The sequence below is a fragment of the Rana temporaria genome, chromosome 2, assembly GCF_905171775.1.
Source record: "Rana temporaria chromosome 2, aRanTem1.1, whole genome shotgun sequence".
Classification (NCBI taxonomy): Eukaryota; Metazoa; Chordata; class Amphibia; order Anura; family Ranidae; genus Rana; species Rana temporaria.
In genome coordinates this window covers 306,554,004-306,576,769 of record NC_053490.1, presented here as the reverse complement: position 1 = coordinate 306,576,769, position 22,766 = coordinate 306,554,004, and the positions used below count along the sequence as shown (strand labels likewise).

The window sequence follows — 22,766 nt, the reverse complement described above, 5'->3', positions numbered from 1 at the left end:
GCAGTGGGTTGAAAAAACAAAAAGCAAACACTGCTTCTAAACGCAGAGATCTTTCTCGCTGCGATATTTATTCCCCCGATCATCGCCACGCCAGTTATAGGACGATGGTGTACTGCACTGGTGTCCATGTGTAAATACATTTCTTCATTTTACAAAAAATTATAAAAAAAAATTACAACCTCAAAAAAACTTGACATGCCGTTTAATAAATATCTCAGACTAATTTAGTACTGGCCTTGCATTTTAAGAGCCTCAACAAAAGAGATCGGCTGTCAGGACATCAAAAAGGAACAATTTTAGACGTTTGTAGACGCTATAACTTTAACACAAACCAATTAACATACAGTTGGTATTTTTTTTTTTTTTTTTTTTACCAAAGACAAGTAGCAGAATACATTGTGGCCTAAATTTATGAAGGCATTTGATGTTTTGATCATTTTATTGGATATGTAAATAAAACAGAAAGTAGAAAATATCAGTTTTTTTTCTTCAAAATGTTTGGTCTTTTTGCATTTAAGGAAAGAAAATAAACCCAGTGGTGATCAAATACCACCAAAAGAAAGCTCTATTTAAAAATGCTATAAATTGAATTTGCATACTATTGCAGGACCGCGCAATTATCAGTTAAAGTGGCGCAGTGCAGAACAGCAAAAAAATAGGGGGTAAAACCTTCTGGAGCTCAAGTGGTTAAAAAATGCTATTGAACGTTGTTGCAGAATACCAACTATAAAAAAATCAAGAGCCATTATATTTATGCAGTATTCTGCATTTTCCAGTGCAGTCTAGTTATTTCACTGCTCCGGATGCTATTAATAGCTTACAAAAGTTCCTCTTGCTCGTCCTCTGTCACCGCTTCCTTGGAAATCCTTGTTTCCTAAACGTGCAGAGCTTTCCTCTTTTTCTTCACTATCATGAGGGAATTCTTCTGTTGCCGGTGGTGCTCGCATGGAATGGGAAGAACGCGAGGAAGAAGAGGAAGAGCGAGAGCGCTCCCGCACTTTCCTGTGCTTCCTGTTAAAAAATAAATAAAAAAATAAGTCCATCAGATGTCCATGAAACTAAGATGTACAGATTTTCCACAAGTACAAGTTTTTTTTTTATCATAGGGAATGCCACCATCATACACGTGGCATGGGGAAATGATTCTTATTAAATTATATGAATAATGCCTATACTGTTTACACAAAGCCCACTAGTGACTCCTTGATCAGATCAAATCAACAGATATAGGTCTCTAGAAAGTTGGCCTATAATAAATATTTTTGGATAAAAGTGTATAAGCCTAAAGCAGTATTAAACACAAAAGCAAACATTTAATTTATTGCAGCTTGCCACTTCTTAGATGTGATGGCTGTATTAGTTTTCTTTATTATGATTCCCCCCCCCCCCCCCCCTTGTCACCTGTTGATCCATTTAGTAGTTCTGCTGTTTTTTCAAAAGAACAAGCTCTCTAGCAGTATACAAGCTTACAGGGATGAGACAAACCATTAAACACTGGCAGGGGTGCTTAAAATGATCAGCTTTTATTTATGCATGCAAAACCTTTATCCTAAAGTGGAATTCCACCCATTTAACAGTCAGCAGCTACAACAAGTGTAGCTGCTGACTTGAGACACTCGCCTGTCCAGCAATGCGGGCACGCGAAACCTCACTCCTCTTCCACCTCCTCCTCTCCGCCATTCTAACTGTGGGCGCCCGGCTAGGTCTTCGCAGTCAGGCGCTGTGAATGGCCTGGCAATCATCTGGGACCTGTGACGTGTCCCAGAAGATTGCAGGGGGTGGGGGGGAGATTATTTCCCTTCCATCATGACTCGATGGTATAGGGTGCCCACCACCCTGCACCATTTTTCCCGCAGGTCCCGAGCGTGTGTTGGCGCTGTGGAGGGGACGATGTTACACATTTTTTGGGCCTGTCCCAAACTCCTTCCTTTCTGGCTTGAGGTGACTCGCACAATCAAGCACTTGACTGACGTCTCTTTGGAGGGCAACCCCGCAGCATGTCTGCTTCATCTTTCTGAGCGCCCCATTCGGAAATATAAGGCCTCCCTTACCATCCAGCTGCTGAATGCTGCCAAGGCATGCATCCCTCTGTGTTGGAGATCGGAGAATCCACCGGCGAAGTCCTTGTGGTTCTTTAAAGTGAATGAACTGAGAGACATGGAAGATCTCACAGCCACCTTGCACAACAGGGAGGAGACCTTTCGAGAGACTTTGAGACCCTGGCAGCATTTCATCTACATGGACGAGTATCTCCATGAAGTAGCAAGGTCTGGTTGACCCACAGGGCTTGCCTTGCCTCCTGGTCGGGGCATTCTCTCCCACTCTTCTGTATCTTATTCTCTCGTTCCTCCCCCCCTCTTTCTCTGGCCCCTCCCCCTTTTGCGGCCGGTTCCCGACCCTTTCTCCCCCCCCCCCCCTTTTAGCTGATGCTCCTTCCCCATTCAGTCATGGACTTTTTCGCTTAGAAAATGTATTATCCCATGAGCACCAATGACTCTGTGGGTCTTTTGTTCTGGGCCATCTGGTTGTTGGTTTGCTCTGCTCCCCAAACCGTTTTTAAAATACAAAATTACACTGTATTGTATAGCACCATATGCACTTCTAGAGGTTTTTGGTCATATAATCATCTGTTTGGTCACCTCTATGGCCTTGTATGCGGCTCCGGTCTCTTTGACCTGCCATTTGTGCCTTATTCACAGTATACTACTGGAGTATTTGCCATGTCCATTTAGTCCGACGACCCCTTTTTTATCTTTCTGTATGACCGCTACTGTTTTGTCTTTTTGAAAATAAAGGAATTATAAAAAAAAAAAAAACATGGGAGAAAAAAACAAAGTGCTTTGTGTGCCATAAATACACCCATGCAACAGAGATTTTATCATAACACGATTACAATCATTCACACTAAAATGTATTCCCAAGACACTTCTGCAATATATAAAACATCAGTGCTATTACACATTGATATTTTGGAATGAAGGTTCAATTCACTAAAATAACTAAACATTTTCTGCCACACCTTACTGCATAAAATAAAAAATTAAAGAAAAGTTGTTGAAGCAACAAAATTCTCCTGAGAAGTTGTCAAATATAAGGGTTAATTTACATCTATCCATTCAGAGAAGCTGCTATTGCAGGAACACATCATACAAGCATTCGTGCATTTTCATGGGTATCCCAAGGTCCTAAGGAATAGGCACTTTGCATTTTGGCACATGCAGCACATTTTCAGACATGGGGCAGCCCACCATGGAGAGCAAAGTAAGCAGAATTTCTGGTATTAAACTCTGTACTACCATTTTTACGTACAGGTAAGCCTATAATAAGGCTTACCTGTAGGTAAAAAGAATATATCTCCTAAACCTGTACGGTTTTGGAGATATTCCCCTCGCAATGAACCGCTGATTGCACTGGCGCATGCGAATGGGGGATCCTTGGCTAAAGGCGGGCAGCCGCCGGACCTTGGCGGAAAGAAGTCCCCCGTGCCTGATGACATCGCTGCTCCAGCCAATCACAGCGCTGGAGTGGCGATACCCGGAAGACAGGCTGAGGCAAAATGACATCTCCCTCTGCGTGGACCAGGTAAGTTCCCCATGCCTCGTTCCAAGGTAAGTATTTCATGATGAGCTAGTATGCACAGCATACTAGCTCATTATGCCTTTTGCCTTTCAGGTATGTTTAAAAAAAAAAAAAAAATGCTGCGGGTTTACTACCGCTTTAACCAACTTTTAGTCTCACATACTTGTGTTTTTTTGAGGACTTCCTCGTCTTCTCTGGTTTTTCAGGTGACCTCTCCCTGGACCGACTTGAATCTCGAGAGTCTCCAGAGTCCCTGGAATGGTCACGCTTGTCCTTATGTTTTTTGCGGCGCTCAATATCCTGCCGCAGATCAGAAGGCTCCTCTCTGTATTTGCCTTCCCCCTAGAGTGGCAAAGAAGCAAATTAAATTGTGCCTAAACAAACTAAAGCACATACATCAAAAAAAGGTGTGTACGTACAGAGTCTTCAAAATGTTTCAGCACTTATTATATTTAATAAAGTTGGGGGGGGAATTGAAAATTTAAGAATACATACATACATACACAGAGCTGAATTGTTAATTACATTAGTCATACCAGTGACAATTTGTGAGAAATGTACGCATCATGAAACAAGTATCTCCTCAATATAGTAGACTATTAAAGAACTGTGCTTGCACCTTAAATATGCAAATAGGTTTAGGCTAAACCTAGCTTGAAAAAAAACAAACGCCACATTAAAAAGGTCCACGCACACTGGTTTTAAAAATCTCTGCTTCTAAAGGAGTTGTGTTTTGCATGTAGAAGCAACCAGATTTTATCCCGTGTGTCCACGCACATTGGGACAATTAGAAGCATATTTTAGACTTGGCTTTAAGAGGCAAAAAAAAAAAAAAAGATTCAGAGCCGGCGGCACGACTTTGGGGGGGGACTCAGCAAGGCGACTTGCAAAATGACTTCTGTATTGAAGTCAATGCAAGTCGCCCCCAAAGTCGTACTTGCGTCGCTCCTATTCGAACGGTTCCATTGACTACTGCGGACCGCGACTTGTCAGGCGGCTGAGTCACCTGACAGGTCGCCCCTGTGTGAACCGGCTCTCAGGTTTGTGTTTTTGATTGGAGCTTTCTAGCATACAAAATGCTACTTTTTTTTAAGCCCATTGTGCAATAAATTGTGGTACCAAAAAATATCTGCTCTTCCCAGCACTAATCCTATGAATGCATACAGGTACATTATTCTCTTTCAAACATTACATTTATATTTGCAAGCGATAAAAGACACATTAGACTCACTAAGCTAGAAGCAAAATGTCTGAAAATAATTATGCTGACAAAACAGGTAGACTTGGAGGAGACTTGTTTTTGTATAAAACAGGTATACTGAGTCAAATTACAGTAATTGGTTATACATTTCAAAACTGTTGCTCTATAATGGTGGATATAGAACCATTTAGCAGCTGGTTTCTAGTTGCACTTATGTACACAAATACCCATATCAAAATCCAGAGCATCACCCCAAGGCACAGCAGTTGTTTCTGCGCTATAAAAGTTGTGATATTAAAAAAATAACAGCTTTGTTTTCACCGTTGCTACAGTGGGTACGGCAAAGCATGGCACAACAAATCCGATTAAAAAGACCCGTCACCAGCTGTTTTCACAACAAATGTTCCTATAAGATTAGATGTGGGTTTATTGCATTTTATATACCTATGTAGACATCCAAAAGGTCCAAGACTACTGCTGGGCTCCATTATCTTGGATGGAATGTCAGCGGCTCTAGCAGACACCGAGCGGTCACTCAAGCGACCCACTATAGAATACCCCCCCCCCCCCTTTCTTAATTTTTCATACAGCTACATAAATGGTTATGCAAGTAGGGGGAGGAGTAAAGATGCTAGATCAGCATAGATTAAAAATATTCTCAGAACAGAAGGCCATGATGGACAAGAAGGGAAGTGGCTTTTTAAGTTGGCGACAGGGTTTAAGGCAACCGATCTGCAAATATTCATATTATACTTTATAAAATAAGTATTAGGTAGTAATAGCAGGCTGCGGCATTAAAATGCAAACCTCTATAAATGCCAGTACATATACTCACATGATTTGTGTAGATTCCCAGGTGCCCTGAACTGCTGACTGAGCAGTGTTAAGAACTGACCCCCTATCGTGTCCACCAACCCAACACAATGGATTCAGTCTTGGAAAACATTAGAAACCTCCAGTAAAGGGGCTGGCTAGCTCGAGACCAAAGCAAGATACTGATATTTGTGCATTACAGCAGCCTGGGATTTTGGCATCTTTAGAAGCTGGGGGAGTTACCCATTTGTGTGCACAGGTGCTAGTTGCCTGCATAGACTGTTCTAATCTCAGCTAGTTCAGCAGGAACCGGACAAGATTTGAACCACATATGGACAGGCTGAATGTACATACCATTATTGCTTGCGGCTGATATAGCCACTGGCTAGCAATAATCACAGTCTTTTTCCAGCAGGGGCGGCTTGTCCCACCAGTAGAACCCAATGGCTTGGCAGCAGGGATTCAACGGTCAACACCGTAAAAGGGGGACTGTGCAAATCAAAGAAAATTTGCTCCATGTATAGCTTTGCCCAAGGCCACTGCCTGACAAATACCTCTAAAAAGGTACCGACAACGCATACATACCTAGAAGGCGTAACTAAAATCAGGAAAGCAATAGAAATATGTCAACAGTAAATATAGAAGTATAATCCTGCAGACAAAAACCCCATTTAATTTCATAGATGTTTTAGAAGAATGAACTACAGTAAGTATTCTTTTTGTATATATGGTGTGCATACCAAATAATTCTTGGCAATGTTTGCCAAAGCAAAACTAAAACACTGAAGATGGAATTCCCATCTTCCAAGACATGCAATTGGCTTTTATGAACACAGCGAGTCTTGTATACAATAGAGTAAGATACTTACAAGCAGAACCTCAAAAATACATTAGGGTCACTTTGCTCATCATTGGAGATTTTGGATCCAAATTTCCTCTTTTTTTCAAGTTCAATCACAATAGACTTTGGAGTGATTTCATTTTTACCATATCCTAAACCACTTCATAAAGGTTGTTGATATATAGATTTTGTTTTATTAAAAATTTAACATTTTTGCAGTTTTTTTTTTAGAATTATTTCACATCCTTAAAAGAAAAACACAAACTTAAGTAGAGAGCAAGAGAGAAGCATGGCTTATAGATAGAAAACACCTACTTAGATCTTTTAGTCCACAATGCCAATTTGTTACTAGAGCACTTCCTTACCTTGCGGCTGCCTTCTTTTGTGTGTTTTGCCTCCTCCTGCATAAATCCATGTTTTCTAAAAGCACTGGGAGAAATGTCAATTCTCCTGCAGAAGACATTAAATACTGCATCAGAAACTAAAGCAAATAGGAAGTAGGATTTCATGAAACATACATGCAAAGTGCACAATACAGACACATTCCTGGCTAAGGCACCGTCCGACCAAAAGTTGCCCAGCCAATTGCCATTTGGCTCCAAAGTAATATTTTGCAGAAGATAAAAAGATGCTTTTGGAATCACAGATGTGTTTACAACATATTGAATAATGTCCCATTCACATCAATTTGTTGTTTCAGTCCATTGAGAATATCATATTAGAAGTTAATTTCAGATCAGTGAATTAAGATGCCAAATCTCACTGCTGCTTGCAGCCCACTTAATAGAATAGCCGTTCTGCATTGAAGAAGAGTAACGATTCCAATTTCTACCACGTTGTTTTTTATACAATTATTGCAGAAAGCACAATGTGATCACACTATTCATTCAGGGGAACTATCAGCAAGCTATCTTAGATGTCCATGTAGCGCGAGTCAAACCTGAAGTGAGGCGAGACTAAGCTCCCCTTCTTAAGGGAATGGGCAGGAAAGGACAATGACAAGCACCTGTGAATTTCTGGACTCTTTCGAGATTTTGAAGGCTCCGGCTCCTTTGTTTTCTTTAGGTAGCTGGCGAAACGCTCACTCAACGTCACCGTTGTTGGACCAAAATTATGTTCTGGAAAGATAAAAGCATTACTTTGCAATAGAGAAAAAACAAATTTATTAAAATGCTTATAAAACACAGCGCAGTCTTACACACGTGCCTCGATGCGCTGGCGGGATAAAAACAGAACAGAAAAGGGGCAAAAACTACATCGACCAAACAAGTGACAATAAAACAATAACAATCAGCGAATAAAAAATATAAAACATACAAAGCTAAATATATAACATTTTTGAGCTATCCGAATACTTAATATTTAAGTCACCCCGAAAGCCTGGATATATAGCCATGTTTTTAACAATCTCCTAAACTTTAGGAGATCATTTTCCAGTCTTATATGAAGGGGCAAGGAGTTCCAGAACTGAGCTCCTTGAACTTCCAGGGTCCTCCCACCACATTTGTTTTTAGCAAATTTGGGGATGTTCAACAAAGCCAAATTCTCAGACCGCAGCGATCTAGTAGGCACATGTCTGATGAATTTTTCTCTGAGATAGCCCGGTCCAAAACCATGGATGGCCTTATGCACAAGACACCCCGTCTTAAACTTAAAATGAACTGTCCTGTCTGGATTACAATTCCTGACTTGTGTAAAGAACATAAGGGTGCTGTATGCTTTTGAGTACAATAAAATATTACACCATCATACCATTTTGGGGATCCGTGTAGCGAGCCATTTCCCATAGAGGGCGAGCTGCCCAGACATGTCTGACCAGTATTGAGCCATCTATTGTGGTGATCAGGATGGAAGTTACATGTGATGGCATAACAATCAGGCTGACTCTTCTCATTGCTCCGCTTAATGCATAGTGGTGGTGGAATCAGCGCAAAGTGCAAGGATTATACCATAAGTGCATCCTCAAAGACGCACTTTCAGCTGTACTCATCTTTGACACACCCTTGTTTGGACATTTGATATGAACCATTACTTTGCATTTATATAATTTATGAGTACACCTATGCATTTTAGCACGTTACATTTTTGCATTTACCTTTAAGCATCTTTTGAACTTGTTCATATGCACTTTCAATATTGCTGTGCACTGCTGCATTTATATCTGAAAGTGACTAGTTTGTAATAAAAGTTTAAACACTGAAATAAAATAAAAAAAATGGAGGGAGAGAGCGAGAGAATAAACTACAAAAGTGTGTGTATCCGTTCTTCTAGACTAAGCCAGTGGTTCTCAACCCTGACCTCAAGTACCCCTAACAGGCCAGGTTTGCAGGTTTTCCTTTATCTTGCACAGGTGCTTTAAATCAGAGCCAATGGCTTGGTATTTTGGACAGCTATTTTATCTAAAGAAAATTCCCAAAACATGGCCTATTGGGTGGGGGTACTTGAGAACAGGGTTGAGAACCACTAGCTTGGGCCATCTTTATGTAGAGCAACAATTATATATATTTTTTTCAGATCCTCAAGAGTTCTTTGCCATAAGCTGCCATGTGAACTTAGTGAGCGATAAAACGCACAAAAAAAAAAAAAAAAAACCTTACACACCTGCTTCCCATTCACTGCTGAGACCTTGTAACACCAATGAGTCACATGACACCGGGAGGGAAAACGGCTAATTGGGCCCAATTTGGACATTTTCACTTAGCCAACTTAGGTGCTCTTGATCAATGTCATCTGCTGATCCAAGGACTGTATTGTGGAATTTTAATGGCAACTATTATTACAGGTAGTGTTACTTACTGTGTCTCTGACTTTCTGGTGTCTTGTAGCAGTGACACCTATTCCGAAATCAGGAGAAGGCATCTCCTCCAGCCCCTTCCACTTCACATTCCTCACCAGTCAGCTGACCTCTAGTCTCTGCCCCCCCAGCAATGCCTTGAACTGAATGGGTAATTGCAAATTGGCTGAGTGGGCCAGCCCAGGATTCGGTGACCCCTAGCAAATCATTTGACCCCGAGGGGGTCCCGACCGCCAGGTTGAGAACCACTGCTTTAAAGCATGGACTAGCTTCTGTGATGTCAGTCGACAGCAGACTTTAGCCCACTGGCGGATTAATCTCGATCACAAGAGTGCGGAACTTAGTGCACTTCTGTGAACTACAGAAGTATGGCCAAAAGAGCTTTAGCTGTACTTCTTTAACCACGTAATGCCAATGGCACACTCACACGTTTTTTTAAAGCAGAATGTTTTTCGTGCAGCTGAATGCATGCGCTTTATACACACTCCCATACATATGTGAATCAAGCCTATACTGTCGATGCACTAAACCCTACCAATCATGAATGCTGCCTCAAATTGCTATAGCTATATATACACATACATATATACACACACACACATACACACATACACACACACACACGTATAGAGGTCGACCGATATATCGGCCGGCCGATATTCAGTCATTTTGGAGAAATCGGCATCGGCCGATTATCCAAAAGTGGCCGATATTTAGCAGATCTGCATCAGCAGAGTGTGGAGAAGGAAGGAGGAACATGGGGTTCCCCCTCCCTTCTCCACACTGTCTGCAGAGCAGTGCCGTGTGTGTAAAACACTAAGGAGATAGAGAATGGAGCTGTCGGACTGATGTCGGGGTGGGCCGGACCCGGGGTGGGCGGGACTCAGCTGTCCAACACTAGCCAATGGGATGAGATCATTGGCTGGATAGCTGCCCACCCCGGGTTCCGCCCACCTCCAACATCACGATGAATCTGACCTCCTCTCTCTCTCTGCTCACAGTTTCACAGCACATAATGTAGCTGATAATGTGTGAAACTCTCTCTCCATACAGTTTCACATGGTGCTGCAGAGAGAGAGGAGCTCAGATTCATCGTGATGTTGAAGGTGGGCGGGACAGCCATCCAGCCAATGATCTCATCCCATTGGCTGGTGTTGGACAGCTGAGTCCCGCCCACCTTCATCATCACAATGAATCTGAGCTCCTCTCTCTGCAGCACCATGTGAAACTGTATAGAGAGTTTCACACATTATCAGCTACATTATGTGCTGTGAAACCTGCCAGTGCCACCTGCCAATGCCATCCAGTGCCACCTGCCAAGGCCATCCAGTGCCACCTGCCAAGGCCATCCAGTGCCACCTGCCAAGGCCATCCAGTGCCACCTGCCAAGGCCATCCAGTGCCACCTGCCAAGGCCATCCAGTGCCACCTGCCAAGGCCATCCAGTGCCACCTGCCAAGGCCATCCAGTGCCACCTGCCAGTGCTAACTATTGCCATCCAGTGCCACCTGCCAGTGCCATCTGCCAGTGCTAACTATTGCCAATTAGTGCCACCTGCCAGTACAAACCAGTTTCACCTGCCAATGCCATCCAGTGCCACATGCCAATTAGTGCCACCTGCCAGTGTCACCTTAGTGTCACGTGCCAACCAGTGCCACGTGCCATCTGCTATTGCCAATACGTTCCATCCAGTGCAACCTGCCAGTGCCAATTAGCGCCACCTGCCAAAAAATAAAAAATAAATCGGCCTAAAATATCATCATCATATATCGGCCGCCCCAAATTCTAAATATCGGCATCGGCCAGAGAAAAACCCATATCGGTCGACCTCTACACACGTACAAAGCAAGTGCCAAGGAAACCACTATACTGTATCTAACTCCACTACATGAAGGTCTTCACCTGGTGGAACTACAGGATGCCAGGTTTGCAAAGAAGCTGACTGCTTTTAATTTTGGGGTATGCATCTTATCTTATGACTAGAGTGTTTTTCTTCCTAAAATTACATAAAACGAACAAAGACATTGCATTCCAAGATGCATAGCAGGGGCTGAACATGCGACAAGACATTCTTGTGGGGGGCGGGGGTGAAAACTTAATATATAACCCTTTGTTTGCTGTTCTCTGGCATTTAAAAGATAAAAAGGCAATTGCTGAACTTTAAACCGTCTGTGGGAGAAAATCTTTTACAGATTAATGCAGGTCATCCTAGTCACAACATCCACAATAAAAACAGAACTTACCTCTAACATGATGAACAATGGTCACAATATGCTGCGCAAACAGCTCAGATGGAGTGCGCTGGGACTGTGCAGACTGGATGTGCTGAAAAATGGACTTAAACCCCTGATCCTTCTTATTGCTGTGGACAAGATCTCGTGACAGCTTCCTCTCATGAGTCATTACTCCACTTGGTCTACAAATCAGGGAAGAGAGAATAAAAATAAAAATATTAATATTTCTTCAAAGCTATTCATTTTTTGCAGACACCAAATAAAACTCAATAAAAAGGCACAAGATACGCCGAAACAAAAGTTCAGGGGCAATGAGTGTTTAAAGGTTAAAAAGTGTTACTAAACCCAGGGCCCTGCATTCACTATATCTGGTCCCCCACAGTACATGAAAATGCAATAGTTTTGGGAAATATAAATTGCTAAATACCTTTTCTCTATCAGCAGTATATAGCAGTCTTGTGACTTCCATCACTGCCTGGTAAAGCTTGTAGGAATTTTCATACTGCACTGAGCTGTACCATCAGGGTGCATGACCCCCGACTCTGGACTGTGCCGATTGGCCCTATGCTGATCACATGCACCCTCCCATGAAAGGAAAAAAAAAAAACACACAACACTCCAGCAATACACAAAGGGAGCATGTGCAGCCTGACTCCAAAGGCTCCGTCTTATCCGGACATGTTCTGGAGTCAGTGGAAGGATCTGTGCATACATGATCAAACAAACCCAATGCAGAGGATTAACCCCTTAGGTTCCACAGTGAGTATAACAAGCATGCTTTACTGCATATACAGACTGATTTTACTGTTGTGGGTTTAGCAAGTCTAACTCCACAAGGGGGGAGACTTACATTCACATTTAGGCCCCTTTCACAAACATGTCCGTTTTGACAGACTCCGCTTGCTTAGCTGGGATCGCTCTGTAGCTCCCTGCTGAGCTGGCGGATGACAGGTCTGTCTCTGCTCACTGTGCAGGGATGGTCCTGTCCGAGCTCCGCTCTCCTCTATAGGGGAATCATATGAAAACGGACCATCTGTCCATTTTCATCAGATAGGCGGATGGAAAAGTGTTTCCATACGTCTGTATTCAGCAGATCCGATGTCAGCAGACATGTCACCGCTGCCATCCTTCGCTTCATAGACTATAACAGTCCACATGTGTGAAAGGGCCATAAGGGTTAATCAGGGTTTGACAAATTTGCTTGGAATCTAGGAGCCAGCTAAAAAAGTTAGGAGCCAGAAAACGCGCCCCGTCCCGCCAAGCTCGTGTGCAGAAGCGAACGCATTCGTGAAAATTCAAACCACACATGTGAGGTATCGCCGTGATTGGCAGAGCGGGAGCAATAATTCTAGCCCTAGACCTCCTCAAACAAAACATGCAACCTGTAGAATTTTTTAAACACCGCCTATGGAGATTTTAAAGGGTAAATGTTTGTTGCCATTCCACGAGCAGATGCAATTTTGAAGAGTGACATGTTGGGTATCAATTTACTCGGCGTAACTATCTTTCACAATATAAAAAAAATTGGGATAACTTTACTGTTGTCTTATTTTTTAATTAAAAAAAAAAGTGTATTTTTTCCACCAGAGAAGTGCGCTTGCAAGACCGCTGCGCAAAAACGGTGTTGACAGAAAGTATTGCAATGACCGCCATTTTATTCTCTATGGTGTTAGAATAAAAAAAAATATATATATATATATATATATATATATATATATATATATATATATATATATATATATATATCTATATATATATATATATATATATATATATATCTATATATATATATATATATATCTATATATATATATATATATATATATATATATATCTATATATATCTATATATATATCTCTATATCTCTATATATATATATATATATATATATCTCTATATATCAAAATAATGTTTGGGGGCTCTAATTAGAGGGAAGGAGATGGCAGTGAAAAACACATTAGAATTGCTGTTTATGTGTATTGCCAACGGCCACCACAAGAAGGAATCCCGCCAGATCACAGAAGGAAGCTTAGGCCTGCAGAAGGCCGCAAAGTTAAGGCCTTAATTACCGGCCGGCGCGTGCCCGTCCGCAATCACGCCGGCGGGGGCGCACGGAGATACAGGATTGTGTCTCCGTGCGCCCCCACCTCCCCCGCGATCGGAGGTTTAAGCTTCCCCGGGCGCCAGGTCACTATTTTTTTTTGCAATAGCAACCGGGCGCCCAGATTTTGTTGAGCCCTGGGTTACATGCTACAAGGTCAAGGCCCAGGATCTCTCATACTTTTCCCATCACAGCCCTTTCAGGAGTGATCAAAGGCAAAGCAGTAACCTATAAGCTTTGAGGCAAAACTTAACCTCTCAAATGAGAAACAGTGCAAAAGCAATGAAGTAACATTTGTTTTAATTTCTTTACCAGGACCAGTGTCCTTGATTATGGTGCCCAAAACATCTTCATATTGATTACTTGTTAGTAGGCATCCTTGGAGGCCTGTACTTGAAGTGAACAACTAGCATCATTACAAGCCAAAACCATCACTTCTAAATTCTTGAAACTTTGTTTTCTACAGAAAGAATCACATACTGGCTGCAAGAGATTTTAAAGTTTACAGTAAAATCTTAACACCCCCAAAGCCCACAACTAAGCAAACTGCCCCCATCCTTCCAAAACATTGTGGCAGCCTAAAGTATATATGTTATGGTAAGTAACATTTATATTAATCTCAACTTACCGTGCCAGATCCTCATCAAAGGAATCCATTCGGAGAGTAGGACCAGTTTCTCGACTAACTGAGAAATTTGATTTTAAGGACATATCTTCTTTGGATAAAGGCTTCTCTTTGCTCTCGGATTTTCTAGGTGGTGGGGATTCACTTTTATCTTTAGACTTAAAGTGTGTGACTCTGAAGTTTTTTTCAGGTAGAAATCCTTTATGGCTAGACTTTGTGGCTCTCTCTTCTTTCTTAGACTTTTCCATATATATTTCATCATCTGTATCTTCGGACTTCTTTCGTTTATCTTTGGAGCTTGGTATGAAAGACAGCTCTTCCCACTTTGCAGGGTCGTATGGGTCTTGATTCTTGGAATCACTATCAGAGTCTTTTCTTGCTCTTCCCCTTTTCTCCTGTTCAAGTTCCTCCTTTGCGTATCTCAATTCAGCCAACTTTAATTTTTCCATATCCTCTTTCTTATAGCGCTTGGGGGATACGCTTTTTTTATAAGCCCTTTCCAACTCGCTCATAGCAAAATCAGTAGGACTGCTACGATCCTTCATTTTCTCCAAACTAGACAGTTTATCTTTCCCGTTTTCTTTTTCTAGTTCAATTGCCTTGTTTTTCTGTTCTTCCATAAACCTTTAGAGAGGAAAGGAGATTGAATATAGTCTGGCCCACACAGCACTGCATAAACACAATCAGTAGAGAACATACATAAAACACGATTCAAAAGCTTCCCTCGGTTACTTCCAGTAAGCATAGCCGTTTATGAAACAGTTACAAGTCCACTTATCACAACCACTTCCAGTTCTCTTTTCATTGACTGTCACAACTTTGTCAAATAAAGCAGCCAAATCCAAAACTGTAAATGTGAAGAACCTCTCACTTGTACATTGTTATTAAAGAATACCTTAAATAGGTTATAAAGATATTGGAAGGAAAACAAAATTTGCAGATGTATTAAAAGAAAATGAAAAAGCACAGTTAAAAATGTCGCAATTAAAAAATAGATAGAAATTCTAGCACACTGGAACCAACATCATATGGAGGGGAAAACAAAAAAACAGAATGGTAAGAATATGAAATTCGTGGGGGGGGGGACACACACTCCGAAAATAAGTAAATCTTGGGGGAAAGAACAAGTTACAAATGAACAGACTATGAAAGCAGCAGTTCTACATATTCACTTTATTAAAGCAGAATATACCTGTACAAAACAATCCAGAAACAGGATTTTATTTTGGCGTGTCTGTATTAGGTATTTTCACTTTTTGCAGCCCAATTTGTGAAAATGTTATGTGTTCCCATTAATACAGGGTATCTTTTTTAGAATTACCTTTTTAAGGTTTTAGGAGAAGGTGTCATGGGCAATTACAAACATTTCCAAACATTTCCAAACAAGTTCAGTGTCAGTCTGTCCAATACGAAAGCTTTAAGCCAGCCATCGAAGGATCAAATCTCTGTTCAGCAAAGACTGGCTGAGATTTGAACCCTCTATGGGCAGGCTGAGTGTACCCAAGTCGATCCATTCATCAACTTGGATATAGCCACAGTGTCAGATTTTTAGCATTCGATTATTTCCAGCAGCTAAAGCCGCTAGCAGTAATCATTGTGCTCTCTCAGCAGGGACGCAACAGTTTTGGAGGAGTGATTCCCCCCCATCAACAGTCAGTGTGTTGCCAGAAAGAAAATTGTATAATCTATGACTTGTCTTAAGCCCCGTGTGTAGGGCAGCCTGTCCGGCTTCTGTCGAAGGGTCACAACTGGAAAACATTTGCTGATCGTCATCCGATCAGCGCTCTTCATCAATGGCAGAGCACGCTGACTGGCGTGTTCCCATGGGGAGAGCACTGTACTAATATCAGATAGTTCATAGAGTGAGTAAGCTACTCAAGCGTCTCATTTTTTTCCATTCAACGAAAAAAATAAAAAATTAAAAAGATAGTGCAACACAATATCAGCTTTGGAACTAGATGAGAGCCCTCTCAATTACAACGAAGGCAAGCTTTTAAACCTAACTTTTTTTTTTTTTGGGACAGGCAGTGTGCAAATGTAGTTTACAGCCATTAATAAGTTCTGCAAGCAGGAAACATCTTGAAAAAGGTAAGCTGCAATTAATTTTTTATTTTAATGCTATATGAATAGAATATATAGATGTTATTCCAATTTGGCAGTAAGAGTGGAAATGCACATTAAAGTAGAAATTTGGCTTCCCTTTAAAAGGAAATATGGGCTGCAGAATTTTCATTCATCTACATTTACAGTCCCCCTGCCATGTCCCAAACACATGTTGAGGCTGCAGAATTTGCATGTATAGGCCATTGTCTGCTTGTACTACAGTGGCATGAAAAAAAAAAAATAAAAAAAAAAAAATGTTGCAGGTGGTGTGGCTTTCTGATCCACAAGCCTGCTGTCACTTGGCAGCACAAGGTGTGGCCAGATGCTGATGGACAAAATCTTTCTGGATTGGCAGAACAGACGTTACCATTAAAACTAGAGACACAAAGTAGGATCTGGCTCAGTCAGTAAAGGTAAAAGGAATTGGTTTACTTCATTATACTTGCGCCATTGCAAAGCAACTCGATTTTGTACTTGCTTATATGGTCATATAGGAGCCTGTATTTAAGGAGGTCATACATTTAATAGACTCCAATGTATCAACTTCAAATATTACCAATTTTGCTTCACAGGAGAATTTTTTTTTTTTATCTTGACCCCGCAAGTGTTGGATCAATTCCTTAAATTATTTCCATTTTACCCTTCAGTAAATTGTATCATTAGATGCAACATCATCAGTCCATATAATAAATTACAATATTTTGTCATCGATAGCTCATATGGTAATGCATTCCCACAACTAAACCACCGAGGTCTTTTCCTTTATAATGCGTGTAAAAATAAAAAATAAAATCCTGGCCATAACACTCCATACCATTATTTGGTTTGCCTGGTTTTGATTGAACCCTCTTGCATTACAGTGTGGTGGCCAAAATTGTACCTCAACCAGTAGAGCTGCTGCTTTGGGATGAAACAATGATTCACATGCAATACCCATCTGTGCGCAGATAAAACCAGTTACTTACCAGTTTGTCCTAAACCTACAAGGTGATCCTAAATAGAATTTATGCTTTCATCCAAGCTACTTGAGTCACTTTACCAACCTGTACTTGGTAGAACAGCATTTTTGAATGTGCTTTTTATATTATGTTATTTGGTCTGAATTTAAGACCATGATATTTTTTTTTCTCCTCTGCAGTGGAGCGATTCTCTTTAAAAACAAACTGGAAAAGAAAGCCTCAACAGGCTAAAAAATACTTGAACATTGCTGAAAGTCTCCTAGAGGGTTTAAAAATTGCCTGCACACTGTAAATAAAATAAAAACAAATATATATAAAAAAAACTTGGACAAGAACATTTTATTAGTCTGGCCAAAAGTACAGTCAAGGTTTTTTTTTTTTTTTTTTTTGGGGGGGGGGGGGGTGTTGCCCCCTAGAACCAACATAATTGTGGAATTATTCACAAGTCTCAATAAGAATTTGTTCACATCTAGGTACAGTTCCTGAAAACAGACACATTTTAGGTCAAACATTATTGCACTCATGGGAATTTCACACAGGCCACACATTTGGCATTTCCTCCTAAGATTAGATCAATATTTATTAATATTTCAATGTCCACTAGGTTGACATTGGAACGATTTGACATGTCAAAAATCACATTCCAAATAGGCGGCAATTTCATCGTCCGAATCGGTGCGACGCCACATTTGCGGGACCGCACAGATTCCCAAAAGATTTGCAGTAGTAGGATTGCTTTTGGCGACTTTGGGATGCAAATTCCATAGACATCTGTGCAGTAACCCGCACAGATGTTTCTGAAATCACCCCCGAAGTCGGGACGGACATGCGGGAATGAAATAGTGCGAGTTCAGCTGAATTTGCACAAATTCATTCCCGCTGTCAGTGTGAACCTGGGCTTAAAAGAAGTTTGGCTTTAAAAAAAAAAAAAAAAAAAAAAAAAACACTTACCTAGGTGGGAAGTAGAATCGGTCTGATGCTGCATCTGTCCCCCGCCAGCTCCAAGACTGAGAACCAAGCGTTCACCGCTAATTGCTTGGTTCTCAGAGGTCTGTGACCAGAGAGCTGGTGACTGTCAGTCACTGACTCTGTGCCCCCGCGCCCCCCCCCCCACTCACTAGAGAGCTGGGCTGTGAAGGGGTTGGGAGCGGCACACTTTGCCGCAATCTTGCCCCAGCGTTTACTGGCTCTGTGACATCAGCAAACAGCAGGCTTCAGCAGAATGGACTACAATCCTGTGAGCCACAGGAGAAGTACAGCCAAACAAGCTTTCAGGTGCGGCAGGGATCGGTCTTGTGTTGGAAAGATTGGATTAGATGAGGGAGTATCTTGTCAGTCAAAAATGTTTTTCCCTGAAGTACTGCGATTGGATATGTCAACGCACAAGAGCGGCATCACTGTTTTCTCCTCACTGGCTCAAAGAGCAGTGGAAGATATTGGCTCATGATGCGGTCAATTACAGCTAGTGAGGGGGGAGAAGGTGGCAGGGCCAAGTGTGTAAGCATGTGCGTCTCTCATTGGAAAAAACAGAGCATGGCTCAAGAGCAGGTCTGCTTGCAATTAGCGCATTCAGGAGGGAAGAGTCAGAAGTGCTGGCGGGGAACCCAAGAAAAGGAGGATCGGGCTGCTCTGCAAAACTATTGCACAGGGCATGCAAGTATGACGATTTTTTTTTTTTTTAACACACACACACACACACAAACTACTATTCTGACTTTAGCATTTATGCACATTGCAGCACACGTACCTGCATGTACACATTGCAAAAACACACACACACACCTCTTCATCCCTGATGAACTTCCCATGGCTGCCAGTTTACCTGAACAGTGACTGCCGCTGTTCAGCTGACAACTTTCTGCACAGCACCTCCGATCTTCAGACCGAAGTTTGCCGAGTCAGGTGGACATCAGGCCACCCATGGATCAAATTTTAGCTGAACTAGCAGAAAATGGAAAGGAGAAGTTCGGAAGAACAGCCAAACAAGTTTTTCCAAGTGCTGCTGATGTGAATGCTGATGTGAATGGGCCCCATCACCAGCATTTATCTGGAAAAAAAAACACCATTCCCATGATCACCCCCATTACAGAACCAATAAAATCAGGAACTTTATAACAGTGCAATCTGTTATGGCAAGGGTCTCCAAACTGTAGCCCTGTAGTTCAGGAACTACGTCAGAATTTTCCAATGCCTCATTAGACATGTATTTCCACAATAGCTGGAGGGCCGTAGTTTGGCGATTCCTGTGTTATAGCATGCAGTCACCCCTAGTAATAAACCAAAAAGCAATGTTTATTGTTGCCCACGCTGATGTGCTAAAAAGATGGTTTATAACTGCAATAAGGCACTGCATACCACTCACCACCTTTTGTAATGTGCAATTTTATAAACCCTTCAAAAGCTTGTGAATACAGCCTACTTCAAGTAGAAACGGTTTCAACTTTTAACAGATGGAAGGAGAAACCAGAAATGAAAAATACAAATGATCAAATCATGGCAAGTACAGGACTATGTAGACCAAATATATTCTATACAGCAATAAAAAAAAATTGCTTACACCAACTAAAAGCAACTGCGCACAATGTAGAAGGCCAAGTAGGATTTATGTTGGTTTTACATTCCAGCTTATGTAGAGGGTAGAAGTAGTTAACATGCATCTGGGCCACATGTAGACGTAACTGTAGAAAATATCACAGGGAAGAGACATCTAGACTCTTGGGTAAACACATTCCTAAACATAACCGATATATTTATAGGATATTTAAGTCTTTGGTTTTGCATACCATTGGACATTATATATATATATATATATATATATATATATATATATATATATATATATATATATATATATATATATATATATATATATATATATATATATATATATATATATATATATATATATTATATATTAGGATTATCAAATTGCACAGCAAAGCCATCTAAACTAAATCAATAGAAAAAAAGGGTTACACATGTATAAAATATAATAAAGTTTTCAATACAGGTTTAGCAGTGTAAATTGAGCTATACAAAAAGTGATCATAATGCCACAAAACATACCTTTTATATCCAGTGCCAATTGGTGCAGTCAACTCTCCAGATCTGCCCTCTTCTTTTTGACTTCCATAGAGTGAACCCATTGTGGGTGGGCTCTTGGTCATAGGACTCTTTCTTGGTGGGCTCAAGCTGTGATCAAAAGGACTATGTCGAGAGGACGACCTGAAACTGCCACCACTCTGTAATACAGAGGGGGAAGAAGGACTGGGTTTTTGCCCTGAACTTGGCCTGGGAGAGCAGCGTCTCACTACTACAGATTGCACAGAGCTTTTAACGGTTGGTGCACGTTCTTCAGAACTGTGCTGGCGTACAGGACTTGTATCATACGCTTCCATATCCTGCCATGTCTTGCCACCTTCTGTTTTATCATCATTATCAGCAACCGATGCAGATTGTTCCTTTGAGTCATCATCTGTTGCCTGGACAGAGCTTCTTTGATCCTTTGAATGACTCTTCTTCTCCTTTTTTGATTTACGTTTAGTCTCCACTCTACTGTGATTTGAGGAAGACCTAGAGGAGGAAGACCTCCTGGAGCGATCAGAGGATGACTTGTCTGAGTTTCTTGAGTGGCTCCTGGACCTAGGAGAGATTGATCTCCTTTTTGGGGAGCGAGAACGAGACCGACCCCTACGGGGACTATACTGTTGGCGGTTGTAATTCTGCCAGTTAGGGCGATAATTTACATATCCACCGCGATTATGCTGACCCCGTGGATAAAAGCCTCTTCCACGATTGCGGAAATAGTATGGTCTTCTATAACCTCTGTTATGCCCTCTGAAGTCACGATTTTGATAAACTCTTGGATAATTTCTCTCTCTACCATACCCAGGCGAATAAGATCTTGAGCGAGATCGAGAACTAAAAAGGGAAAAAAAAAAAAAAAAAAAGTGTACAGTTAAACCAGAGGAATAAAATGGAGTTCCACACAAGCAGCATTTACTAAACGTCAAGAGAAGATATGTCCCTGCCACAGTTTTGGGCTAAATTAGCCAATATGTTAGCCATACAAAAATGTTAATTTAAATTTTAAAACAACTTCTAAAATTCAGTGAACTAGATGTTTTGATTAGCTGGTAACCGTTTTAGTTGAAAAGTGACTGGATCCATTACGGCAGGGATATGCAATTAGTGGACCTCCAGCTGTCCTATCATACCTCTGCCTTTGGGTGTCATGCTTGTGGCTGTCAGTCTCGCTATGCCTCATGGGACTTGTAGTTCTGCAACAGCTGGGAGGTCCGCTAATTGCATATCCCTTCTTTACGAGGATGGATGGTTAATTTGGACCAAAGCAATCTTTCTTCATATGCAAAGATATATGGGTGTAGCGCTAAACACATTTTAACTTCCTAAAAGTAACTTCTAAAAATGTATATCAATAATCAGTGGAAAGACTTAAAGCGGTGGTTCCCCCTTAAAAACAACATTTTTTTATTCCACTGCCCCCCCACATTCCATCACGATTAATGCTCTTAATATTTTTTTCCTGCTGTACATACCTTAGTACAGCATCTTCACCCGTCCATCCGGGTTGCGAGTCCCGCGGGAGTGGGCGTTCCTCACAGGCTGTCGATTGACGTTTTCCCCAAAAACGAGCTCTCCCCCCGTCGCGTAAGCCACGTCACGGTTGGCGAAAGGAGCCGAACGGCGAGTCGGCGCTATACTGCGCATGGCCGTTCGGCTCCTTTCGCCAATCGTGACGCGGCTTACGCGGCGGGGGGAGAGCTCGTTTTTGGGCAAAACGTCAATCAACAGCCTGTGAGGAACGCCCACTCCCGCGGGACTCGCAACCCGGATGGACGGGTGAAGATGCTGTACTAAGGTATGTACAGCAGGAAAAAAATATTAAGAGCATTAATCGTGATGGAATGTGGGGGGGCAGTGGAATAAAAAAATGTTTTTAAGGGGGAACCACCGCTTTTAAAAAAAAAAAAAAAAAAAACACTATGAAATCTCTAATCAACTTGGAGAAATCTCCAACAGCTGGTTCTACCAAATTTGGGTTTATCAGATAACTTCAGTACACAGGTGAAAGCGCAATACAATTTGATTCCAAAATGTGTGCATGCTTGTTATTCGTCATAAGGATGTCACTGTATCGCCCAATTATCTTAAGTACAATTCAGAGTTGTTAAATTCTGTAGATCAAACTCAGGCTATACAATTTGTGCAGAAGCTCCACCTAGCCATGTATACGATTCTACTCACCCCTTTCACACTGTGGGAGTATTGCCGGCGCTATAGCGTTAAAAATAGCGCCTGCAATCCGCCCTCAAACAGCTGCTCCACTGTCTCCAGTGTGAGCCCGAGGGCTCTCACTGGAGCGTTGCGCTAGCAGGAAGGTAAAAAAAATCCTGCTAGCCGCATCTTTGGAGCAGTGCGTTTACCACCCCTCCACCGATGCTGCCCATTGAAATCAATGGAACAGCGCGGCTATACTGCCACGATGGGCTGCT

General features: G+C 41.6%; 1 protein-coding gene across 2 annotated transcripts in view; it reads right to left on the bottom strand.

Moving 5' to 3' along the window:
- The window catches only part of THRAP3 (thyroid hormone receptor associated protein 3), a 36,541-nt gene that overhangs the window by 8,923 nt on the left and 4,852 nt on the right, over positions 1–22,766 (bottom strand). For both annotated transcript variants that reach the window (XM_040337337.1, XM_040337336.1), the window contains exons 2-8: positions 20,317–21,171; positions 14,192–14,812; positions 11,471–11,643; positions 7,441–7,552; positions 6,800–6,884; positions 3,743–3,921; positions 822–1,011 (exon numbers count right to left, since the gene is read on the bottom strand). In XM_040337337.1, the coding sequence (XP_040193271.1) occupies positions 822–1,011; positions 3,743–3,921; positions 6,800–6,884; positions 7,441–7,552; positions 11,471–11,643; positions 14,192–14,812; positions 20,317–21,171 (2,215 nt within the window). The remainder of the gene's footprint in view (positions 1–821; positions 1,012–3,742; positions 3,922–6,799; positions 6,885–7,440; positions 7,553–11,470; positions 11,644–14,191; positions 14,813–20,316; positions 21,172–22,766) is intronic.